The following is a 15,071-nucleotide window of genomic DNA, read 5'->3' on the forward strand; positions in this document are numbered from 1 at the left end:
TCACCAGAGATGACTCCAGGTATCTTCCTACAGTCCCAGACAGCCCAGGACTTGCTGAGCACAGAGCTATTTTAAAGTGACAGCTCTACCTGGGACTATTTTCTGCTTTATTGGTGTCCTCAGGTGCTGGTATCAATGAAAACTGTGACAGAGAAGGGAGTATAAATCACAAATTAAATTTCTGTGTTGGCACTTTGCGATAAATAAGTGGGTCTTTGTTGTAGTTTGGGCACTCTGCCTCTAAAAGGTTTGCCATCACTGCCTTAGGGGATATGATAAATATGTGCATAGAACTAACCATTACTGATTGTAAGGTCATAAGAAATGTAACGAGTATTATGTTTATTGACAAGATAGGGGATTATTGGGGTCTGACTACTGGTGTTATGTCCTACAAGACGGGTCATCACTAAATCCAGCACCTTTAAGAATACATCACATATAAGGCTGAAATTTCTCTTTCAGTTTCATTTAGTCTATACTAATGCTATCCAATAATGATCCTTTGCTGTCATCTACTGCCCAAAAGGAGTGTTTGGTGCATGGTATTACATAATGCCTGTCACTAAGGAGTGAATGGGGCAGATTTACTTACCCAGTCCAGTCGCGATCCAGCGGCGCGTTCTCTGTGGAGGATTCGGCTCTTCCAGCAATTCACTTAGGTAGTTCCCCCCATGTCCACCAGGTGTTGCTGCTGCGCTGAAGTTCGTCGGAGTGCACTGAAGTTCACCGTCCTACGCTGGGTGCAGGTAAGCGCATGTCAAGCGACACTTTTTTTTTTTTAATGCAGCGGTTTTTCGGAATCCATCAGGTTTTCGTACGGCCATGCCCCCGCGTGCATGCTGGTGCCGATGCACCACAATCCGATCGCGTGCGCCAAACACCCAGGGCAATTCAGGGAAAATCGGCGCAAAACGGTAATATTTGGGTAACCAGACAGGAAAACCCGATTCGGGCCCTTAGTAAATGACCCCCAATGTGTTATCTATTTCTGTTATATCTGAAATTAATGTACCTAGGTCTGGACAAGTAAGTCTATAAATCTAGGCTCTGGTTAGGGCTCTGGGTCAGTCTTACTCTTGAGATTCCACCAGAGAGGTGCATTCCTACAACTAACTTGCTGCAGAAGCAGCAGAGCCAAACTGGCTCCTGTTTCCAGCCTTCTGACCACTGGATCAAGGCTGAGGTACTACTAAAATCCTGCTCCCCAATGGAACATCTCTACAGCCAACCAATCCACCGTCTTGTGTGTGTCTGCAGGAAAGACCATTTACAACCTGTTACATGCTGATATTATGGACTGAGTGCCATTAAAGATTCCTGTTATCAAGTGTGATACCTGGCTGATTCCACTAACATCACAGGCCTCCCCTTCACCACCTGCCTGGGGATCCGTTTCCACACATATACACCAGGAGTTCCACAGGGGGATCCCTTATCTATACTGCGGCCTACCCCTCTTCTTGCTTCTCCCTGCTGGCCCTGACAGGTCTGGACAAGGCCTATATTAGCGGACCAAGCCACCAACCAAGCACCATTAGTGCTAGGTAGCACTACAACCAGCCACTTAAGTCCCTGGGAATCCAGCTGCCCCCACGCTGCGGTCAGGCAGGCCCCGGTGGGGTTATGTTGTACTTGGATCCCCACTAGTCACAAGATCGGACCCCCAGCAAAGCAGCTGGTCCGTTTTCATAACTAAATGGAGCAGCAGGACACATGCTTGACCTGCTGATCCATTCAATTCTATGAGAGCATAGGAAATTGCTGAGCATAGCGCTCACGTATCTCCAGCACTCTCATATCATTGCACTGTGCTGGGCAATTTCTGACTACCCTCATAGAATTGAATGTAGTAGCAGGAGGTCCGTTCTTGTCACCGGTAAAGGTCCCGTTAAGATTGTTATCTCCTGTTACCAATAATACTTGGTACAGTCTGGCAAATAGTAGAGTTGGATCAGGCCCCCTGCTGGTGATGGTATTTTCTCCTACAATGGAGAGTTGAGAGCTGTAGTTCTCTCTCTCTATAAAGCCTCCCTGTAAGTATCTAGTTTGTGTTCTGTCTATCGGAGGATCAGATGAAAAAGAAGGAGTTCTGTGAGGTTCTTCAGCAGCTGAGAGTTGTATTATGATGTTCCGTAGACGGGCGGGAATACGGTGACCCCTCCCCTCTCCATAGAAAGCAGCGCTGCACACGTGCGGGAATAGTTTAGAGTATTCTACATTTCCAATAAGAAAACATTCACCTCCATTGTTACCAAATCAGCAATTTTCCCCCATAATTTTATATGCTACATGTTGATAATTTTTTCATTCCCTAGAATTTATTCTTAGCGGTGAAGAAGTGAATTGCATCATTTTCTATTCTTATTGATGACTCATAAGGAAAATGATTATTTGAAGTGTTTTTATAGATTCTATGTATGGCAAGAGAGATGACATCCAGCAGAGGAGGATACAGTGAGATTTATGAAACTGTCAGAAAGAAAATCGTAAAGCAACCGACCGGAGGGCAACATTTTATTCCATGGTCTGCTTACAAAAAATTAAACAAAGGTTGGCAGTTCAATTGCATTAAATCACAGAATCAAACAATGACATTATAAAATCCCATTGTTAGAAAAAAAATTACTAAAAACGTTTAATAAAATTCTAAGACACAAAAAAATTATACTTTTTTTTTTCAGTACAAGATCCCTTACTATGGAGAAAATAAAACAATGACATGTTTGGTGTCACTACATCTGTATATTGATAAAAGATTCAAGAATCTTTTTTATTATTATCCTATCTCTCCCAAAAATGTATAAGCCAACCCAAGTATAAACCAAGGCACCTAATTTTACCACAAAAAACTGGAAGAACTTATTGACTTGGGTATAAGCCAAGGGAAATGCCCCCCTAAATATCCAGCAGTAGAGCCCTCCATAATGTCCAGCTGCAGAGACTCCCCTTAAAGTGCAGCTGCAGAGACCCCCTTAATGTGCTGCTGCAGAGCCACTCCTTAATGTCCAGCTGCAGAGCCCCTCCTTAACATCCAGCTGCAAAGCCCCCCTTAATGTTCAGCTGCAGAGCCCCTCCTTAACATCCAGCTGCAGAGCCCCCCTTAAAGTTCAGCTGCATAGCCGCTTCTTAACGTGCAGCTGCAGAGACCCCCCTTAATGTGCAGCTGCAGAGCCCCTCCTTAATGTCCAGCTGCAGAGCCCCTCCTTAATGTCCAGCTGCAGAGCCCCTCCTTAACATCCAGCTTCAGAGCCCCTCCTTAATGTTCAGCTGCAGAGCCCCTCCTTAATGTCCAGCTGCAGAGCCCCCCTTAATGTTCAGCTGCAGAGCCCCTCCTTAACGTCCAGCTGCAGAGACCCCCCTTAATGTGCAGCTGCAGAGCTCCTCCTTAATGTCCAGCTGCAAAGCCCCTCCTTAATATCCAACTGCAGAGCCCCCCTTAATGTCCAGCTGCAGAGCCCCTCCTTAATGTCCAGCTGCAAAGCCCCTCCTTAACGACCAGCTGCAGAGCCCCTCCTTAACCTCCAGCTGCAGAGACCCCCCTTAACGTGCAGCTGCAGAGTTCCCCTAATGTCAAGGAGCAGAGCCCTCCTGTCCAGTAGCAGCAGCCCCTCCCCCCCCCCTGTCCAGCAGCATAGCCTCCCTATCCAGGAGTAGAACCCCCCTTAAAAATAATAAATTTAGTACTTATCCACCCGCTCCCCCCAGCATCCTCTCCTCCTTGTTGCTTGTCTTCTTCCTGCAGCCCTGACACTGTGGGCAGAAGCAAGTCTATGCTCTGTGCCTTTGCCCACACTGCCGGAAAACCGGAGCTGAATGGAGATGATGTGCCATGAGGAGAAGAGGATGTCAGTGGAGGGTGGATACTTTTTTATACACTCGAGTATGAGCCGTGTTGGGTTTTTTTCAGCACAATTTTTGATTATATTCAAATATATGTGTTTACTCAAAATGAAACCAATAAAACTAAGAATTGTCTTGTATCAATAGAAAAACAAAAAAATCAAACAAGCATTTTTATTTTGCAAAGGAAATAAAACTTAGTTTCCATTTAATGGTAGAATAAATTGCACATGTCATTCATAAAACAAAACTATTACAAAATGAAAACAGGTTTATCGTGGTGCCATTAAAAAATACAACTATTCCCCAAAAAAACAAGTCCATGGCTTGTGAAATGTTAAAAATGAAAAACTTAAATAATAAAGATAAATAATCTGTATGACTAAAACGGTCTGCGGACTTAAGGGGTTAAATAATAACCAGTGTCTCATGAATTAAATTATGAAATCATTATTAATGGGAACTTGTCACCTAAAATTGGAATTGAGAACTACCATTAGCTCTTCATGCATCAGAAGTTTACAAACTGAAATATTCCTTTTTAAAGCCTCCCTATGCAGGGGTTATTAAAAATACCCCGTAATACCTACTTACCTCACTTGATGCTCCATTTTAACCCCAGAACCGACCCCGATCACTGCTGATACCTGTTTGTTTACTGTACAGAGGCCATCAGTGATACGCGCCTGCTACAGCCTGTAACTGCTGCTGTCGTGGTGTGTGCACTGTATGGGAGCACTGGGAGAGGTGAGTATTGTTTTTACACCCTTTAAAGTAAACCTACAACCACTGATCTACCTATTAAGGTAGATCCGGTGGCAGGTTCCTCTTATGTAGAGTAGTATAGCCCTTTTTAGGGCTCATTCTTTCATGGCCGATAACTTTTATAAATTTTAATTCCCCCAATATTCAAATTTTCTAAAGAGGCTACTGTGATGTGGAGTAGCTGGAGCTGAGGCTACACAGCGCGGCTACTCCACTCAGCAGTAGCCTCTTATGTTCTGCCTACCCTGACATCTTCAGCGTGCAGCTCCTGGTAGCTGCGCACACTCGTCTGAAAAGCTGGGTTCTGCGCATGCGCAGAACGCAGGCTGCGCAGTCTCCGCTTTGAAGCCAGAGCTACTGCGCATGCGCAGAACCCAGCTTCGCTGACGAGTGTGCGCTGCTACCAGGCGCGCTGAAGATGTATTGGTAGGCGGAACACAAGAGGCTACTGGGGCGTGGAGTAGCAGTGCCGTGTAGCCTCAGCTCTGGCTACTCCACGCCCCAGTGGCCTCTTTAGAAAATTTGAATATTGGGGGAATTAAAATTTATAAAAGTTATCGGCCATGAAAGAATTAGCCTTAAAAAGGGCTATGCTACTCTACATGAGAGGAACCTGCCTCCGGATCTACCTTAATAAGTACGATAGATCCGTGGTGGTAGGTTTCCTTAAACAAAAATAACAATTCCAGACAACCCCTTAAATATTTGGATATTTGTGACTCTAAACAACTGGTCCATTAGGACTGTTATAGTGTTCCCTCTAAGGGTGCCAAACCCCAGCCACTGCACTAGGACTACAGCAATTGTGCATCACCTGCACTTGGTTTTGTTACAGATGAGGCAAATCAATTATCTACTCTGTGTGGTGTTACAGCAGTTTGGCCAAAATGTGCATGGACACCTGTATAATGCTCAAATCTGCATAATTATAAAGTATAAATGAACAATACCTTTTCACCTTTTAATAGGTGTAACTTTTAGCATTGCTGAATGATTTAAGGAAATGTCTAGATCATTTTTTTACATTTTTTTAGAGAGCTGGCATAAAAAAATAAAAATGTCCCCTTGCCCCTCCGCTCCTTGCGGGATGTCAGTAGTGATGTTCTATTTGGGGGATTTACATGACTCAGTGACCTCGGCACAAACAGTATGTTGCTGCCATACATTGACATGTACTGGTAGGGGAAGGCATGGTTGTTGTCGCCATCTGACCAGTATATGACGCATGCGCTGAAAGACATAGGAAGCTACGTCCTGCGCCCGTCCTGCTCCCTCCTGCTGAGCGAGGTATACGCACTGCAGAGGCAATAGAAGTCTATGGGGAGTGGAAGCAGGTCCTGAAACCACAGACTGAAAGTCGGCAGGAGGGACACGTCCTCCATTCCCCAAGAAGTCGATTCTAGTACCGGATGCAGGAAGTGACTCCAGACTTGTAGGGGTTATAATATTCATACAGCCCAGGGCACATGGTATTCTTAATGCATCCCTGGTCAGCTGTAGCCTACCCCCTGCCGCTGCCATTGTTCACTGAATGCGGGGCGAGGAGGGGTCCCCGGGCAACGCTTCCCACTTTAATAACACACAGTGGGATACATCTGTGCCAAATGTTGTACAGACACATCAAGAATACGCCCGATGTGTCCTTACAATGTATGGAATAGCGTGATGTGAACCCAGCCTTAGGCGGCTTTTTAGTTGTTTGGAGACTTATAACCATTGATGCTCCACTAGGGAATTCTGGGAAATATGCAAATACATTTTCCAGGATGGGTCATGGAAAAAAATGCCTCTTTTTGCTAGCCTGTAAGACAGCCCCCTTAACACCAGGCATGACTTTCAAGAAGCCTAATGATCATGATGTGTTCCTTCTGGAATACATATACTGATTTGGCTATAATCCCACATCATGTCATTAGGCTTCTTGTAAGTCATGCTTGATGTTAAGGAGGCTGCCTTGCAAGAAAGCAAAAAAAGGCATTGTTTTCCTTGTCCCATCTGGGAAAACATATTTGTATATTTCCCAGAACCATGTACCAAGGTTTGTCACAACCTACCCCAAAAGGGACATCACTGCTGACCTCGGTGGGTAGTGTAACAGAGAGGGAGGAGTGCTAGAAACAAAGTTGCAGGAAGAGATGTGTAAACTTATTTTTCATGCCAGCTCTCTCCTTTACATTAATGTAGTAGAAGTCATCAGCATTTGACCAAACTTTGCATAAAACAGTGGTTCAAGAGAATAAAAGAAAATCAAATCAAAAGACGAGGGGGCACTGTCTCCATTTGGAGAAAACAAGGTTTAATCACCGGAGGCGACAGGGCTTTTTTTACTATGAGAACTGTCAATCTGTGGAATAGCCTGCCTCAGGCGCTGGTCACAGCAGGGACAGCAGAGAGCTTCAAGAAGATTCTAGATGCCTTTTTACACCTAAATAACATTGATGGCTATGTTATATAGAATTGTTTCCCCTAAATCCCTTCCTCATCCAATCCCTTCCCTTCCTTGGTGGAACTTGATGGACAAGTGTCTTTTTTCAACCGTATAAACTATGAAACTATTTCAAATATATTTTTTGGAGATGAAACTATTTCTTTCTCCATTTACTTTTTTGTCAACTTTTTTAGTTCCAAAATCTCTGCTGCATTCAGACTTGCTAGCAAGAAGGACAGAAGGTCACTGAGGAAACAAATGAGCTAGAAGCTCTAAGGAGATAGAGGGAGGAAGAGTTACAGCAGCTACATCTCTGCCCACCAGCTGCAAGTGCACAGATAACTCGCAGACAGAGGACAGAGGAGATGACAGCGGCTGGAAAAGTAAGATTACAAGTCACATAAAGACCACAATCTCCATTACTCCTCATGAACACAAACTGGGCTACAGTTTTATGCAAAGTTTGTTAAAAGATTAGATATGCTGTATCATCAGGTATATAAAATATATAGTATATATAATATATATAAATATAAAATATACAGGTATATAGTACATCATCAGGTATAGCCACACAGTCACAAATGATTTAAAAAAACACACACAAAAAGATTGCAGTTTAAATGCACAGTCATCAATAAGAGAAGATGGGGAGACCTACCATTGCTTGTGGTTATGATGTCAAGGCAGCCTAATCCAACAGGCACAAAAAAACAAAAACAAAAAGAATACAAACTTAAGGTCTATTAAGTATAGTCATCCAGATGAGACACCAAACGAAACACAACGACGTACAGGGCCCACAGCTACTTATCTACTGACAAAGGGGTCACAGACACAACAGACGTGCACCACGATACAACACAAAGCAGAGACAACACATTATTACAGATGCAAACACATGTCTTCTCCATGATGCGTATTGTTATAGAACCCACGTGGCAGCGGCCATAGCAACTGTATCACTCTTTGATGTGATTGTATCAATGTATTGAGATTGGTGTCACAATTCTCATAGGTGTTGAAGGTCATTACTATGGACCAAGTATCAATGTATCATTAGACCAAGAGTCATACCAACTGTTATACTAAGGAGCAAGTGTCAATCTGGCATATTATGGGACAAGTGTCATTGTTGTGGAGCACTGTAACCTGAGGATTTGACCAAGTGAAGGAGAAGAACAAAAATGGACTTCGTTGGTGCTATCCAAATGGGAAGAGTGGGTAGACAAATCCAGGTGGGTATGTATTCATTTAAAGTTTACATTTATTATTAGAATCTATGCAAAAATATGTTTTGAGGTAGCAGAGCCTACCCACACTGTCCATTAACTCACTGACCTACACACAGATCTTGTGAGGTTGCCCAATGCCCGAAGAGTGTTTGTCCCCATAAATTTTTATCTTTTAATACATGAACCAGGGTGTCTTGTGTCATAGTATTATGGACCAGGGTGCATTGTGTCATAGTGTTATGGACCAGGGTGCATTGTGTCATAGTGTTATGGATAAGGGTGTCTTGTGTCATAGTGTTATGGACCAGGGTGTATTGTGCCATAGGGTTATGGACCAGGGTGCATTGTGTCATAGTGTTATGGACAAGGGTGCATTGTGTCATAGTGTTATGGACCAGGGTGCATTGTGTCATAGTGTTATGGACCAGGGTGCATTGTGTCATAGTATTATGGACCAGGGTGCATTGTATCATAGTGTTATGGACCAGGGTGCATTGTGTCATAGTGTTATGGACCAGGGTGCAATGTGTCATAGTGTTATGGACCAGGGTGCATTGTATCATAGTGTTATGGACCAGGGTGCATTGTATCATAGTGTTATGGACCAGGGTGCATTGTGTCATAGTGTTATGGACCAGGGTGCATTGTGTCATAGTGTATGGACCAGGGTGCATTGTGCCATAGTGTTATGGACCAGGGTGCATTGTATCATAGTGTTATGGACCAGGGTGCATTGTGTCATAGTGTTATGGACCAGGGTGCATTGTGTCATAGTGTTATGGACCAGGGTGCATTGTATCATAGTGTTATGGACCAGGGTGCATTGTGTCATAGTGTTATGGACCAGGGTGCATTGTGCCATAGTGTTATGGACCAGGGTGCATTGTGTCATAGTGTTATGGACCAGGGTGCATTGTGTCATAGTGTTATGGACCAGGGTGCATTGTGTCATAGTGTTATGGACCAGGGTGCATTGTGTCGTAGTGTTATGGACCAGGGTGCATTGTGTCATAGTGTTATGGACCAGGGTGCAATGTGTCATAGTGTTATGGACCAGGGTGCATTGTGCCATAGGGTTATGGACCAGGGTGCATTGTGTCATAGTGTTATGGACCAGGGTGCATTGTGTCACGGAGTTATGGACCAGGGTGCATTGTGTCATAGTGTTATGGACCAGGGTGCATTGTGTCATAGTGTTATGGACCAGGGTGCATTGTGTCATAGTGTTATGGACCAGGGTGCATTGTGCCATAGTGTTATGGACCAGGGTGCATTGTGTCATAGTGTTATGGACCAGGGTGCATTGTGTCATAGTGTTATGGACCAGGGTGCACTGTGTCATAGTGTTATGGACCAGGGTGCATTGTGTCATAGTGTTATGGACCAGGGTGCATTGTGTCATAGTGTTATGGACCAGGGTGCAATGTGTCATAGTGTTATGGACCAGGGTGCATTGTGTCATAGTGTTATGGACCAGGGTGCATTGTGTCATAGTGTTATGGACCAGGGTGCATTGTGTCATAGTGTTATGGACCAGGGTGCATTGTGTCATAGTGTTATGGACCAGGGTGCATTGTGTCATAGTGTTATGGACCAGGGTGCATTGTGTCATAGTGTTATGGACCAGGGTGCATTGTGTCATAGTGTTATGGACCAGGGTGCATTGTGTCATAGTGTTATGGACCAGGGTGCATTGTGTCATAGTGTTATGGACCAGGGTGCATTGTGTCATAGTGTTATGGACCAGGGTGCATTGTGTCATAGTGTATGGACCTGGGTGCATTGTGTCATAGTGTTATGGACCCGGGTGCATTGTGTCATAGTGTTATGGACCAGGGTGCATTGTGTCATAGTGTTATGGACCAGGGTGCATTGTGTCATAGTGTATGGACCAGGGTGCATTGTGTCATAGTGTATGGACCAGGGTGCATTGTGTCATAGTGTTATGGACCAGGGTGCATTGTGTCATAGTGTTATGGACCAGGGTGCCTTGTGTCATAGTGTTATGGACCAGGGTGCATTGTGTCATAGTGTTATGGACCAGGGTGCCTTGTGTCATAGTATTATGGACCAGGGTGCATTGTGCCATAGTGTTATGGACCAGGGTGCATTGTGTCATAGTGTTATGGACCAGGGTGCACTGTGTCATAGTGTATGGACCAGGGTGCATTGTGTCATAGTGTTATGGACCAGGGTGCATTGTGTCATAGTGTTATGGACCAGGGTGCATTGTGTCATAGTGTTATGGACCAGGGTGCATTGTGTCATAGTGTTATGGACCAGGGTGCATTGTATCATAGTGTTATGGACCAGGGTGCATTGTGTCATAGGGATATGGACCAGGGTGCATTGTGTCATAGTGTATGGACCAGGGTGCATTGTGTCATAGTGTTATGGACCAGGGTGCATTGTGTCATAGTATTATGGACCAGGGTGCATTGTGTCATAGTATTATGGACCAGGGTGCATTGTGTCAGTGTTATGGACCAGGGTGCATTGTGTCATAGTGTTATGGACCAGGGTGCATCGTGTCATAGTGTTATAGACCAGGGTGCATCGTGTCATAGTGTTATGGACCAGGGTGCATTGTGTCATAGTGTTATGGACCAGGGTGCATTGTGTCATAGTGTTATGGACCAGGGTGCATTGTGTCATAGTGTTATGGACAAGGGTGCACTGTGTCATAGTGTTATGGACCAGGGTGCATTGTGTCATAGTGTTATGGACCAGGGTGCATTGTGTCATAGTGTTATGGACCAGGGTGCATTGTGTCATAGTGTTATGGACCAGGGTGCATTGTGTCATAGTGTTATGGACCAGGGTGCATTGTGTCATAGTGTTATGGACCAGGGTGCATTGTGTCATAGTGTTATGGACCAGGGTGCATTGTGTCATAGTGTTATGGACCAGGGTGCACTGTGTCATAGTGTTATGGACCAGGGTGCATTGTGTCATAGTGTTATGGACCAGGGTGCATTGTGTCATAGTGTTATGGACCAAGGTGCATTGTGTCATAGGGTTATGGACCAGGGTGCATTGTGTCATAGTGTTATGGACCAGGGTGCATTGTGTCATAGTGTTATGGACCGGGGTGCATTGTGTCATAGTGTTATGGACCGGGGTGCATTGTGTCATAGTGTTATGGACCAGGGTGCATTGTGTCATAGTGTTATGGACCAGGGTGCACTGTGTCATAGTGTTATGGACCAGGGTGCATTGTGTCATAGTGTTATGGACCAGGGTGCATTGTGTCATAGTGTTATGGACCAGGGTGCATTGTGTCACAGTATTATGGACCAGGGTGCATTGTGTCATAGTGTATGGACCAGGGTGCATTGTGTCATAGTGTTATGGACCAGGGTGCATTGTGTCATAGTGTATGGACCAGGGTGCATTGTGTCATAGTGTTATGGACCAGGGTGCAATGTGTCATAGTGTTATGGACCAGGGTGCATTGTGCCATAGTGTTATGGACCAGGGTGCATTGTGTCATAGTGTTATGGACCAGGGTGCATTGTGTCATAGTGTTATGGACCAGGGTGCAATGTGTCATAGTGTTATGGACCAGGGTGCATTGTGCCATAGTGTTATGGACCAGGGTGCATTGTGTCATAGTGTTATGGACCAGGGTGCATTGTGTCATAGTGTTATGGACCAGGGTGCATTGTGCCATAGTGTTATGGACCAGGGTGCATTGTGTCATAGTGTTATGGACCAGGGTGCAATGTGTCATAGTGTTATGGACCAGGGTGCATTGTGCCATAGTGTTATGGACCAGGGTGCATTGTGTCATAGTGTTATGGACCAGGGTGCATTGTGTCATAGTGTTATGGACCAGGGTGCAATGTGTCATAGTGTTATGGACCAGGGTGCATCGTGTCATAGTGTTATGGACCAGGGTGCATTGTGTCATAGGGTTATGGACCAGGGTGCATCGTGTCATAGTGTTATGGACCATGGTGCATTGTGTCATAGTGTTATGGACCAGGGTGCATTGTGTCATAGTGTATGGACCAGGGTGCATTGTGTCATAGTGTTATGGACCAGGGTGCATTGTGTCATAGGGATATGGACCAGGGTGCATTGTGTCATAGTGTATGGACCAGGGTGCATTGTGTCATAGTGTTATGGACCAGGGTGCATTGTGTCATAGTGTTATGGACCAGGGTGCATTGTGTCATAGTGTTATGGACCAGGGTGCATTGTATCATAGTGTTAAGAACCAGGGTGCATTGTGTCATAGTGTATGGACCAGGGTGCATTGTGTCATAGTGTTATGGACCAGGGTGCATTGTGTCATAGTGTTATGGACCAGGGTGCATTGTGTCATAGTGTTAAGGACCAGGGTGCATTGTGTCATAGTGTTAAGAACCAGGGTGCATCGTGTCATAGTGTTATGGACCAGGGTGCCTTGTGTCATAGTGTTATGGACCAGGGTGCATTGTGTCATAGTGTTATGGACCAGGGTGCATTGTGTCATAGGGTTATGGACCATGGTGCATTGTGTCATAGTGTTATGGACCAGGGTGCATTGTGTCATAGTGTTAAGAACCAGGGTGCATCGTGTCATAGTGTTATGGACCAGGGTGCCTTGTGTCATAGTGTTATGGACCAGGGTGCATTGTGTCATAGTGTTATGGACCAGGGTGCATTGTGTCATAGGGTTATGGACCATGGTGCATTGTGTCATAGTGTTATGGACCAGGGTGCATTGTGTCATAGTGTTATGGACCAGGGTGCATTGTGTCATAGTGTTATGGACCAGGGTGCATTGTGTCATAGTATTATGGACCAGGGTGCATTGTGTCATAGTGTTATGGACCAGGGTGCATTGTGTCACAGTATTATGGACCAGGGTGCATTGTGTCATAGTGTTATGGACCAGGGTGCATTGTGTCATAGTGTTATGGACCAGGGTGCATTGTGTCGTAGTGTTATGGACCAGGGTGCATTGTGTCATAGTGTTATGGACCAGGGTGCATTGTGTCATAGTGTTATGGACCAGGGTGCAATGTGTCATAGTGTTATGGACCAGGGTGCATTGTGTCATAGTGTTATGGACCAGGGTGCATTGTGTCATAGGGATATGGACCAGGGTGCATTGTGTCATAGTGTATGGACCAGGGTGCATCGTGTCATAGTGTTATGGACCAGGGTGCATTGTGTCATAGTGTTATGGACCAGGGTGCATTGTATCATAGTGTTAAGAACCAGGGTGCATTGTGTCATAGTGTATGGACCAGGGTGCATTGTGTCATAGTGTATGGACCAGGGTGCATTGTGTCATAGTGTTATGGACCAGGGTGCATTGTGTCATAGTGTTATGGACCAGGGTGCATTGTGTCAAGTGTCTATTTCACTTGGACTACAAGTCATTGTTATAAACCAAGAGTCGCTAGTAAGGACCAGGTTTGATTGTATTATCTAACAATTGTAGAATAAATGCCATTATTTATTATGTAATGAGCTTTTCCAAGATCTACTCTTTATTTTCATTCTGTGGCCACTTCCGTATCACCAGTTTCTTCATTCATTTCTACTAACAATTCGCTTCCCCCCGTATTTCTATAGTAACCACAGTAACAGCAGCTAATGAGACCCAACCTTTCCACAACTGTTGCTCTACTCCACGATTCTGCATAGCGCTACACACCTACGGACCAGCTGAGACGAGTACAAAACCATCATCATTGTCATCACCATAGAAACTAAGCCCAAAGAGTAAAGCAGAGGCATAATGAACCGCCTGTCAAGCATCCCATACATTGTTTATGGACTAGTATAGGACATACATAATTATGATGACCTCCCACGCTGCACCATTATAGCTTGTGTTACCCAATACTGCTGTATAGGTTACCAATGGAAAGAAATATACACCATTTTAGGATAAACCCATTTTAAAGATAAAAAGTCTAATGGGTAACTTGTAAGTCACCCAAACCTTGTGCCAGCGCCTTCTGCTGTGACGTGTTCCAGCAAAAGATATTTACAAATATATTTACATATTAAGCCATCAGTATGAGAGCAGTGCGGGGTCTAACGCTCCCGAGAGAGATAAGATGTATAAGCGTGGCATGTCAATCCTTCAATTCCCTCACCTGTTGGTAGAAAGTCAGGACACCCCCTTAAAGAAAGTAAAGTAAAGCTTTACATTAGTCCCAGGCTGTTATAATTAGATGTAAGGTGTCTGTAATGCAGTTTTATTGATAATCCTTGTTACCATGACAGCACAAAATTTGTGAAAATCCAATTGTCATTGTGATAAAAATTTTGTCTAGAGTTTCAATGATAAAATACACCTGTTCCAACTAACATACAAATCCAACTTAAGAACAAATCTAAAGAACCTATCTGGTATGTAACCTGGGGGTAATAATTTCTTTATTTATATAGCGCACACAGATTTTGTAGCGATGCACAGAGCTTGTCACATCAGTCCCTGTCCCCATGGGGCTCACAATCTAATCAACCTACCAGTAGGTTTTGGAGTGTGGGAGGAAATTGGAGGACCCGATGGAAACCCACGCAAACACAGAGAGAACATACAAACTCTTTGCAGATGTTGACCCTGGGACTTGAGCCCAGATCTCCAGCGCTGCAAGGCTGTAGTGCTAACCACTAAGCCACCGTGCTGCCCTACAGTGATGAATGGAGCAGGGTTTAAATACCGACACAAACCATGTTCAAGAGAGCTGTTTTGGGGAAAAACAGCAATGTTTTTCAACCCCTTTATGTATAAATTCATTGTAGGGTTCAGCTACCATTAATGTACTTGCGGGCAATTCTAAATTTTCAAT

General features: G+C 44.5%; 1 protein-coding gene and 1 non-coding gene across 4 annotated transcripts in view; both read right to left on the reverse strand.

Moving 5' to 3' along the window:
• PPP2R2C (protein phosphatase 2 regulatory subunit Bgamma) overlaps window positions 1-15,071 on the reverse strand; it is a 91,339-nt gene that overhangs the window by 41,597 nt on the left and 34,671 nt on the right. For 2 of the 3 annotated variants that reach the window (XM_072126116.1, XM_072126114.1), the window contains one exon: window positions 7,698-7,727. The exons of the other annotated variant lie outside the window; for it this stretch is intronic. In XM_072126116.1, the coding sequence (XP_071982217.1) occupies window positions 7,698-7,727 (30 nt within the window). The remainder of the gene's footprint in view (window positions 1-7,697; window positions 7,728-15,071) is intronic. 3 annotated transcript variants of the gene reach the window in all.
• LOC140088102 (small nucleolar RNA snoR127) lies at window positions 6,375-6,510 on the reverse strand. The gene has a single exon (XR_011850059.1). It is a non-coding gene; the product is annotated as a small nucleolar RNA snoR127 (small nucleolar RNA).

This window comes from Engystomops pustulosus, chromosome 1, assembly GCF_040894005.1.
Source record: "Engystomops pustulosus chromosome 1, aEngPut4.maternal, whole genome shotgun sequence".
Lineage (NCBI taxonomy): Eukaryota > Metazoa > Chordata > Amphibia > Anura > Leptodactylidae > Engystomops > Engystomops pustulosus.